Source organism: Argiope bruennichi, chromosome 2, assembly GCF_947563725.1.
Source record: "Argiope bruennichi chromosome 2, qqArgBrue1.1, whole genome shotgun sequence".
Taxonomy (NCBI): domain Eukaryota; kingdom Metazoa; phylum Arthropoda; class Arachnida; order Araneae; family Araneidae; genus Argiope; species Argiope bruennichi.
In genome coordinates, this window is record NC_079152.1 from 129,005,456 (window position 1) to 129,017,863 (window position 12,408).

Here is a 12,408-nt window from a genome sequence, read left to right on the forward strand (position 1 = left end):
ATTAATGAAGACACAAAAGTGGTTGGCGTTATTATGAGGGATTAATCTAAACTTTGTACTATTTAAGTTTGCAATCCGGGAATGGGGGGTGGGGATTTTCTTTGTGTGTTACCGAATGTGTATTTATAGTTTCCGAAGATTAAATGAACTTATAATCCCTTCATTTGTTTGCTTATTAATTATCTGCATTTCATTTTGAGAAATATCTTGATTCATCTGAGTGATGCAATGATGGATTTTAAGTTATTTTTGTATCGGATTATAACAAGTGTAAATGACTTAATTTTAGCTTATAATTTGGAAAACATAATTATTCGATGATCACCATATTTAAAGGCTTAAAATATTTGCTTATAATGACCATAGGATTAAATGAATTAATTATAAACTAATGTGAAACTCATTAATAGTTTCAACAATTTATTGATTAAAGTAGTTGTTACTTATTAATAAGGAATTTAAAAATCTTCTTCGCTGAAAAATAAAATGGAAACGAATGTTATTATAGAAGGGAACATCTAAAGAGATTGGCTTATTGTAGAAAGGAAGCTACCAAGTACATATAACAAGTTTTTGCTGTTTTTAAATATCCGTTATTGGTATTAATAACAAGTATTTTTACAGCAAAATGCTTGCAATGTAAATAAAATTTAATGAATTAAACCAAATAAAATGAATAAGATTAGAATGAATTAATGAATGTATAAAATAATGATATGAATAAAATATATATTTCAGAAGACAAATATTCAAATAAAATGTGAAATAATAAGTTTATTATTAAAATGGTAAATATAGATTTAAGAATGTTATCATTAAATAAATTAGTCATTATTTTTAAGGCATTTAATTCTATAGATATATTTTAAGTTTCAAGGCACCTTATTGAGACAAAAACTTTGCATAAATAATCATTAACACAAGAAAAATTATATTTTCCAACTCTCCCCCTTTTTTTTTTTATCAGATTATCGATCCTAATATTTAAATGCAATTTTCTATCTTGATTGAAAAAATAAAAATAAATTGTTGCACCAAATGGGAAAGGCTTTCAGGCAGAATTATATCACTGTTCACAGATTCATCTCAATAGTCTAATTCAATAACGAAACTATTTTAACCCATTTTAAAATAAATGCATATCTTATTAACCCTTCGTGGCAAGATTGCTTTTTCGAAGAAAAGCAAAAAAAAAAAAAAAATGTATATAGGTAGCTTCTTTAAGTTATAAAAAACATCAAAAAATAAATAAAAAAAACCGTGTAATAAAAATTGTTTAATAAAACTAAGTTAAAAATTATTTTATAGTGGTAGTATATTTTTATAAAGTTGTATGTACGGTATACAAAATGAACATAAGGGTAAATTTCGGTAACTAGTGGGTAGGAATTGCAATACCGGTATACCGAGATACCGAATACCGGTATTTTGAGCCATTTGTACAATTTTGTAATACCGGTATTCACAAGTTTAAATACCGGTTTTTCGGTATTTACTAGAAATTTTTAATATTGTCTCCACTATATGTTCAGGGACCGCGAACATAGCAATATAGTATACGTCTTTGTTTTTATGTCTCCCTAACGTGCGAAATTAATTAGCTAACTAATGGCTTAATTAATTCCTTAAATCTAAATTAGCGAAGCATGAATTATCCCTGAAAGTAGCCAAATATAGTATCCATAACGAGTGATGGAGCAACAATTATGAAAATAGTTGGAAAGTTTATTGGTGCAAATCAGCAGTTGTGCTATGCACATGAAATTCAATTAGGAGTAATAGATGTATTGTACCAAAAAAATAAAGAACAGAAGAATCCAAATACTGTGGATATAGAAACTTCGGATTCAGACTTTGAAGAGAGTAAGAGTATGAGTGATATTGACAATGAAGATAATGACAATGTAATTGTCGAAGAAGATATTGCTAATGAGGATGAAATATTAACCTATCAAGAATTACTTCCTATAAAGTTCGAAAAATTGTTAAAATATTTAAACGTTCCCCTATAAAAAGGATATATTACTAAAATATATACTAACTGAAAATAAAACAGAATATATGTTAATGTTAGATTCTAAAACACGTTGGAACAGTTTCTGCTAATGATGGAACGATTTTTGAAACTGAGAAATCCAATCCAAAAAGCAATAATCGACTTAAACTTGTAAATGAATTTTTCAGATAGTGAATTCGACTTAATATCCAGAACTATATCAGCTCTACTTCCAATAAAACTGACTATTGAGGCATTATGTCGGAGAGCTTCTAATTTATTAACAGCTAATGCAACAATACATTTCATGTTGCAGTCACTGAAAGAACAGCACACATTAGTATCTGAAGAATTACATTAAAAAATCGCACAGAAGAAAGGCATACCGAAATAGAAAATGTCTTATGGTTTACATAATTCTAATGATTTTTAAAATGAAAATGAAAAGAAAAAAAGGAAATAACCAATTCAAATCTGATTAAGTTAGAGTAAAGTTTCTTAAAAATTCTTTCTCACAAACCTATCCACATTCAGAATTCGATTGAATTATCGAAGATTATGATGTCACTACTGTCGATAGTGAAAAGAAATTGTCTCTTGAACAAAAATTAGAATTAGCGATAAATAATAAAATTTCAACGAACCAAAATACAATACAGAAATCAGTTATATCCAAAATCATCCGACGAGAAATTGATTTATTTGAAGATGAGGGATTTAGAGATAAATACTTGGAAAAAGTATATAGCGCATTGTACCACCAACTAGCGTAGATGCCGAAAGAGCGTTTTCGACAGCTGGTAATCTTTACACAAAATTACTTTTCAGGCTTAATGATAGTACAATTGATGCATTTTTTTAGATCACATTTCAAAAATTTGTAATAGTACCACAAACTGAATAGTGATATTTACACTTTTTTTGTGATTTAAATAAATAAGATATTTCTTTACTTTTTTGTGATTATATACTGTTATAATTTATAAGTTACAAATTATTTTTTATAATATTTACACTCTTTAACAAAACTGGCAAATAAAAAAAAAGAAACACCCGCGTTTTCTTTCTTTTTCCAAAATTTCTAATACCGGTATTAAAACCGGTATCTCGGTATTAAGATTTAAAAAATACCGAATACCGGTATTGAAATTTTAGTCCGGTATTGCAATCCCTACTAGTGGGAGAAATCTCCTCTCAAACTCCGCAAATATTTACATAATACGACATATTTTAAGTGGTTAGTACTAGAATGAAGACAATCGAGTTTGTATTTTGAATGTTTTTCCTTTGATCGAATGGTTCAAACACATAATTTTCGTAATAAATGGAAATAATCCTTTCCCAAATTCAACATATATTTATACATTCCTCTGTCCTACATTTTTATCGTGATATATAACTAGATCTAGTATATTGTGGGGAGAACTGTAGAGAGGTTTGCATTTTTACCTTTTCTTCCAGAGAGTCCAAAAACAAATTTCTTAATTTACGTAATTAACGAAATTAATTTTCCCTCGTATTCAGTGTATACTTAAACATACCTCTACTTGATATTGAATTTGAAACCTGTATGTCTTATTTTCAACGCTGTAGTAATAAAGATAACCGAGTTTACATTTTCGATTTTTTATTTTTATTTTTTACTACGATCTAATAGGCCTAAAATTTAAAATCAATCTACGAATTTGTTGTAAAGATTACACATCAAATTACTGAGTTGCATATTTGTGCGTCCGCCTTCACCTGCAGATAACCTGCTTGTAGATGGATTAAAGGATTTAATTCAAAATTACATCCATGTCAAGGATTTGGGTACAAAGATGATTTTAAAATTTCATTCATCTTGCTTATTCGGGTTAGATCGCATTGATATACGCATGCATAAAATAAGTGGTAAAGAGCCCCTTGACACATTCTATATAAAATTTGAAAAACATTTTTAAAGATCTAAACTATGTATTACACACATTAAAATGGATGGAACCGAAACTTCATTAATCATGATAAGTATTTTTAACTTTTGGGTCTGTCTTTTTATTGTTAGTAAATTAAAAATGCTGATTCTCCTTTGAAAATGGTTCTGTATATGTCCTTAAAAAAACTAAACGATAAAAATTTAATATTAATTGAACAATCCCCAAGGATTTTTTTCATTTTTATAAATTAAAATATCAACATTTCTTTAATTTGATACATCTAACAATATTCCCATAAAAATTCTAAAGAAAATGAATAAATTGAAAAATAAAGAATTTAAACGCTGCATAGGAAAATTCTTAAAATCAGTGGCCAAAATTAAGATTTTCTAATGAATATTTAAATTGAAATTAGTTTCCTTAAATTAAATTAGAATTAATTACTCTTACAACCGCATGAGTTCAAACATAATTAAAAGTCAATTATTCTGAAACAATAACCGATTAAATTGATTTCTAATTAATGAAGGGTTGGTTGATCGAGAATTCTTTTGAACTGTCCTAAACACAGAATAAGGCAGTTGGAAAAGAATAAAGAAAATTAAGCGTAAATTATTGTCTTGTCGATTAATCTCTATATCATATGTACTTAATCAAATGCCACGGAATTAAAGCTTTAAAAATAATGATATTTTTATAGACAAAAATATATAATAAATTTAAAAAAACAGCTTTTAAAAACACGCATCTGTTAATGTGCTTAAAATTAAAATTTGTTTTATTTCATTTAATTAGCTTCTACTTTTTGGATTTTAATATGCATTTATTAATTGATTTCAAAGGCAGGCGACACCCTTTGACTGGAATCCATCGAATTAATCGAATAATAACTAATAAAATTATGAAAAGTTTAAATTAGTATGATTTTATTTTCACTGAAAATACATAGAAAAAATATTTCAGAAGACTAGAACATTAGGAAGTGAGTAAAAAAATGATTTGCAAAATTTCATCTTTGAAATATAAAACAAATTAAATCGAATCCAAATGAATAAAACAGATTTCATAATGGTATTTATGTAGTTATAAAACTTCATGATATGAAAGTTTGCAATTTAGTGTAATGTGCTAAAGAAAATCTCTAAAGATAATATCTTGTAGCAAAATTCAGCGTTGTATTGACATAATTATGAATTAATATTTACTTATATGCATTAGCACATAACTAATATTTTGCTGCCAAATTAATAAAATTAAATTAATAACTAATGCTTCAAGTACCATGGAAAATAAAAAAAACAAACAATGATCATACTTCTCACTTTATAAATATTTAATTTTAAAAGAAATTGGAATCTGTGTAAACAAATGAAGTAATAATCAAATGATACAAAAATATATATGTTAAAAAAAGTTGCATTTTATATTTGATTGTGGTGCCTTTTTGGATTATCATTTTAAAGGGAAAAAAATGGCATGGTTAAAATTTTAGTAAAGGTTTTGAATTAAAATTGAAGCTAGGTTCCAAAAACATTATAAAATTTGTTTCATTGCAATGATCTATCTAAAATAAATCTTTTCGCAATATCTGTGCAGTGCTTTTGTGAGATTTTTTGCATAAAAATTCAAACAGATTTAACTAAACCATTTTCCTACGAATTCCTACAAATTCCTGCAGTAATACAAAAAAAGGTGGTTATTTCCGGCCATACATCTCACTTGATCTGATCACTAGATATTTTATTCTTATGGGATATAAAAATGTAAAACAATATAAAATGGAAAACATTATATATTTTTTAAAAACATGGTTCTAAATTTTTGTAGCACTTGAAATCAGCTAGGTTTATTTATGACATGTTTATTTTTGAAGTATTTAGCTACAAAAATAAATTTAAAAAAAATATTCTTTTGAATTTACTTAACTGAAAGGTAACTTTATATTCGCCGAACAATATGGAAATGTAAGTGAGTGAATAAACGGATCAAAGAGTAAATTAATAGGGGATCATATTCATATTTCACTATTTTTTCAGATTGGAACAATATTGCATTTAATACAGCCCCATAGTTCTACATAGCTCTATAAACGTGCTAAAAAATTGACTGCCGCTGGTTAGATGTTTAAATATTTCGTTTATTGTCCATCACAAGGATATTTTATTTTGATATCGTCTGCATTGTTTGGTATTAATATTGGCAGCACATCTGTATGGATAAATTAAGAAAGGCAACCAATAAAATTTGTGGCGTTTTAACAAAAAGAAAATCTTTTAGAACCTTTCGATTTAACCCTTTAAAGGGCCATTTTTTTCTAGTCATATTTTGTTAAAAATATTTTTAGGCTTGAAATTAGAATAAGAAAAGGGATTCATTTAGCTTATTAGATAAATTTATTTTGATTAATTAATTAATTTGGTTAATTAATAATTAAGTAACAAATCAAGACACATCATTTTGTCTGAGATAAAGAACTGAAGCATCTAAGTTTCTGACTTACTAAAAAAATTTGTAAGAACTTATGCCAACCTACATAATTTCATACAAAGGTTGATAAATTTGGTGGGAAGCATACTTCCCACGGCCCTAGAAAAGGTTAATACCTTCGATTGATTTTGATTTTTTTTTTTTTTTGCTTCTTCAAAGTCTAGCATCAGAAATAAGAAATACATTTTTCATTCTCTTGATATTTCATTAATTTGATGATCTAGTTTATTTATACAAACTCTTCTCGGGGGATAAGGACCGAGCTATTCATGGTAATAATAAGTTATGTCTAAACAGTACATCAAAGCCCATCATAAAGGATGCCGAAGTCATTCTAATGTTAAACTGTCAATCTTTTATCAATTATTGAGAAACTCCATGGTATTAGGACTTCTAATTTAGTATATATTGGAAATATTTCCAAAATGAGTACTCCGCTCTATATCTCATTTACTATTTCTATTCAGACAAAACAGCCTACAGTGGCCATGACTTCATTCAGCTTGTAAGTACACGTCGTTATAATATTGGCACACATTTTCTATAGCGGGATTTTCGGATTGAATAGATTGGATTTCGAATGTCTTGGTAGTGAATGCTATCATATATATCTATCATAAATCATATCAAATATCTGTAAACTACAGGCTCCGTCGAGGCTGTGGGTGACGTAATTGCCGCGCGGTCCATCATCCAGGTGTGCTTCTAAAAAATATCTATTCTCTCCTTTCTCTTCGGAACTCCCTCACGCACTGCCTCGGTGAAGATCGTAGTAAAAATCAAATGTTTAATTTCTTTAGTTAAAATGTAAATAAAATTATTTTTCTGAAACGTCTCAGCAATTGGAGTCACAACAAATACGCGCAACCCTAATTACGACAATCTCATCCTAACCAATTGTGGACACATATTCGCGTGTAACTATTGACTCTGTTCGTTGTTCACTACTTGATTATTCCCCTTTTCATAAACATACAGTACACGCATTGGTGAGCAGATGCAATTTAAAGAATATTTGCTGTTTGTTTGCATAAATTTGACGTAAATGCCCTCCTACAACCCGAACAACGCTTTACCATAGCGCTGCGCTATTGGTGTATATGTTTATGACAATTTAGATACGCATTTTCTGGAGGGGGTCGAAACAGTTAACTGGTAAAAATGAAATTCTTCCACTAGACCATAAATCTGAAAACTGGAAAAATCTAGGGTTAAAATATCGTTGTATTATTGAATCAAGTTTAACAATTCTAAATATATTCCGAAAACTTTTCTTTGTTGAACGCAATTTCCATTAATCGATTCGATTTGCTTATGACTTTAGTATTATTGTTCCACAACTACGCATTCTCCACTGAGCTGCGCCCTTGACTTGATAGAAATAAACATAGAAACGGTTTTCCCTTTTGGATGAAAACAAAGTTAATCCATTACTGATTTTATGATGCATCAACTGATTTTATGAGTAATAAAACTATAGGTAAAGAGAAAGTTGTTACTTTCAACGTACTCTTTCTGTAAAATAAGCTGCAAGGAGATATTGATTACACCACTAGACGATATGCCGATCTAGACAAGTTGTTATGCTTTTAACAATACTTGGGAAATGACTGCTTCGGATTAACTAACAAAACTTGTAATAAAAAATACCATGCACAATAGTTAAGTTCTTAAGAAATTCAAAAAATATATTATTTGTAGTAATTACACTTTAGATGTTAAAAAAAAAAAGAAAGAAAAATGGTAACATTAAAAGTTTTATTTCCTTGCAGTAGGATATTCGCTATCCATTAATGTTCAAACATTCAAGTCAGAATTAATCACTAACAATAGTTTGAATAGAAAATGATACAAAAATGGAAATCTACGCTCATTAATCTTTGTTACAATCTAGCATAAAGAATGTAAATAAAATGCGAAGTTAATGATTCCGAAACTAATTTTTATTTATACTTAATTTTATTCGCACATCTATGAATCATTCTATGTAATCATTAAAAAAAAACTTGTTTCAGTTGCTGAATGCCAAAATAGAAGTCTGGATTTTCCATCCGATAATGACGCAGACCAAAAAGGCGGTATATATTTAAATTTGTCCTGCTTTACAGACAGCGGTGGACGATTATATAAATACTGATTCAAGTGCTGCTTGCAAGTTTCTAAATGATGAGGAATTGACAATAAGCAATATTGATTCAAACAGGAACACTTACAGTGAATTTTTTTCTTTTTTTTTTATCTAATCAGGTACCTTTTATGTACCCTTTACCTTTCAGGTACTTTTTAAGTTTAATCTCCTGAATTAAAAACGTATTTTGTAATCTACATTTGTTAGTTTATTCTAAATTCTATTAAATAGGGATCGCATAATATAAAAATAAATGCCATTCAGTTCTGTTAAAACTCAGATTTAAAACCGCTTCTATTACGTAATTGAAAACAGAACATATCGGTTGGTTAATTTTAGACATATTATTTACTTCATTTTGGTTAATATGGATTGATTTGTAGTACATTTTTCACTACTGAAAATAGCACTGAAAGTCTTAACACTTTCGGCAAATATTGAAGGAACACCAGAAGTTAGAAAACAAATTAACTACCCACTATCGAAGTAAATCTGTAAAGAATTGTCGATCAAATAATGTTTTACTAACACATTGCAGCTTTTAAGTCCATTAAAAGAGTAGAAATTTAGGTACATAAATAAAACTTACCGTACTGGCATTCTGTTCCAAAGAATCCCTTCTGGCATATACAGGTTGACGGTGGATAACAGGTCCCGCCGTTTCTACAGTTTACTCTGCACGCCTGTTTCACTGAAATAGAACACTGTTTGTTAAACAGAGAGCTCGATCAGCAAAGTTAATTCGTCTTTCATTCTAACACGTGGTCCGCTTTAAGAACCCAATCCACTACTTTAATGAATCAGAAAGTAGCATTTACTCTGTTTAATGATGACTTAAACTATTGATTTAAAATATTAAAGAACATAATTTAGAACCATTATCGATAATTAAAAGTATTGATTTCTAGAATAATTTATAGCTCTCAGCATGGAGACAAATGGGATAGGTTTAAATAATTAATTCATTTCTCAACTCTAGTTATATATGCTTTTGCTGTGTTTAAAATTTCGCCATTTTAGTGTGTGAAGCCGAAATCAGCTATAAATAGCTTTTTGAATTATTTCATTACTTAAGGTATGTAACTATTTGATGATGATTGCAATACTATAAAAATTTGATGATTTTGAATTTTAGCATACAATAGATGGGGAAAATAGCTATGAAGCAGACATATATCAGTTCAAAGACGTGTATTAAAAATGGAAAGATTTGTTATGGAGAATGGCAAAAAGAGGTATAAGGCAAAACAGTGGTTTTTAGTTTGGAAGTTTATTAACATTTCTTCAAAATTTTAGCAGATACATTATCGTTGATAACATTACGAAATAGATTACATGGCACCTGAGCTAAGAAATAAACCATATTTCACATCATTTTTTTATATACTAGAGTTTTATTGATAACATTAAAACATCACTTTTTTCTTATTATGAATCATTAAAACAATTGTAAAATAATTTTGAATAACAAAATTGCTTATTTGGAACTTTAATATCTACAGAATATATTTAAAAATTACAGTGCCATATTTGAATAAAAATATGCATTTTAATTCTATTTTATGAAATTTTCATAAGACAATTTAACTACAGTTTAGACAAAGTAGCCTTTGAAAATGTAAAATAGCATCAAAATGCAAATTATGCAAATATAAATTAATTGAATATACCTTCCCAAAGATGATAAAAATATTTTCATCATTAAAAATTTCTCTGAAAATCTCCCTTTTAACTTTAACTTAATCTTTCAAGAAGACAATAAAAATAGTCAGATATGAAGAATGCTATGGTGCTACTGACAACGCAAGTTGGAATGTGTAGAATGCCCCGCAATATATCATTTCAATCAGTTAAACAGTCTTGAATAATGCTATGACCGCTGACAACTCACAAAAGGCTACATAATACATATTATACCATGCAGTTATTTAGTATATAATACTAAGATCACAGAAAACTCCAATTGCCATTTCGAAAAAGTTATGCCTTGTATTTTTTCATTCAGTTAACCAGCGAGAATGGTCTTCCCGAAACGTTCTCGTATATTCTCTAATAAAGGTGTTATCCCAGATAACGTTTAATATTGCATTATTGTACAATAATTATGAAATATTATCATTTGGCATGAATTAGCATTTCCACTGAATCTATCGTGAGATCCTTGGCGAGTTCCTTGCTGCTGATTAATCCCTGGCATGCAGTTATTAGTATTCTAAAATCGAATTTGTATTTTAAATGTGTTTTTCCAAATTGATTCATACAAAAATTCGACGCAGAACTACTAGTCACAATATCACATAACCAAATTTGATATGTTTAAATCATTGCGGTTTTGGACAATCGCATTTACAGGTTTCTGAAAGTACAGACTAACTGACGGTCATATCGTTGCTGGATTTTTGGCTATTAATTTAATAGGTGTCTATGGTTTAGATATTAATTCTATGTACCGAGTTTTATCAATCTAGCTGTTTTTGTTCTGTAGCTATCGTGTCATCTTCGAACAGATGGACAGACAGACTTCATCCTGAAAGCAATTTGTTCACAATGTAATAGAAATCTACGAATTTGATGTCATTACCATATACCGAATTTCATCTATCTAGCTCAAAGCGTTTCAGAGTTGTTTTGTCACAGACAGATAAACATGATTCCAAAAATGTGTTTAGGAAGATCGAGGTAGTCTAAAATGTGGAAATCTGACTAATTTCCGAGTTGGAATATTTTGACGCTTACAATACTTTCTTTATACTTATTACACGAAAAAGTAATAATTCTGTATCGAACTTCAGATAAATAAAAGTAACTGATGCATTTAAACAGAATTTGTTTATACTTCGCAGCTATTTATGACCAATGTAATGAAACTTCGCAAGGTATTCCAAAAGTTGATATGTTAGACGAAGAAAAAGAAATGCCGAACACCTCTAAAATACTGCAAATTTCTTATATTATCATTGCATTTTGAGCGTTGATTTTTTAACATTTTGCTTTTTTTTTTAGTCGCTCGCATTTTATCATCACTTGGTTGATTTCTGGACAAACCTACCAATGAAAATTTTTTAATAAAATGTCCTGACGGACCAACATGCTCAGTTTGCACACAAATTTTAAGATAACATTTTATTTCGGAAACGAATGTTACTTAATGAGTTGCTCAAGAATGATGTCCAAATGAAATTAGCGCGCATTCATTCATAAATCTCAGCTTTGAGACTTAATGACTTGTAATAAATGTCCTTTTACAAAGCAGTATACATAGATATCTATTACATTTAAAAATTTATCGTACTAATTTTCCTTACATTTACAGAACTAAACGTTTCACACAAGTTATAAAAATGCATAATTGAATTTTTTTTAATAATATTTTTGTGTTATCATTTAATTTATTGCCATTAAATTAAAAACAGAGATCTGATCGCTTACTTACGAAGCAGAGAACACGAAAAGTGTTCCACTGAATTATTAAAAAACATCACACGTTTCTCATTCATCGTACAACAATTTATTACATTGCTTCTTCTCAATAGTAATAAAAAAATAAACACATTAATTTCTAAAACGAAGAATGGATAACTTGATGTTTTCTCATTAAGTTAATTGCCGCCTCTTTAATGGCTTCCTTTCAGAGAATGGGATAATTAATTTATTCGAAACTTGTTTTTACAATTTTTGGAAAAATTATGATTAAGTACGTGACTTCTTCCCTCTAGAGTTTGATTTTCAGTAAATATTTAATAAATTATTTATCGGAAAAGGGAGGACCATTTCTTTTAATCTCATGTACAGTGAAATTTATATTGCGAATCTGTTGAGTCTTTTCATTAAATTGATAGCAATGGCAGATCCAGAGAAAAGTATTCTGATGGTAAAATAAA

General features: G+C 28.6%; 1 protein-coding gene across 1 annotated transcript in view; it reads right to left on the bottom strand.

Moving 5' to 3' along the window:
• Nucleotides 1-12,408, bottom strand: part of LOC129961954 (uncharacterized) — a 276,391-nt gene that overhangs the window by 21,510 nt on the left and 242,473 nt on the right. Inside the window, exon 10 of the mRNA XM_056075603.1 lies at nt 9,117-9,218. Coding sequence (XP_055931578.1) covers nt 9,117-9,218 — 102 coding nt within the window. The remainder of the gene's footprint in view (nt 1-9,116; nt 9,219-12,408) is intronic.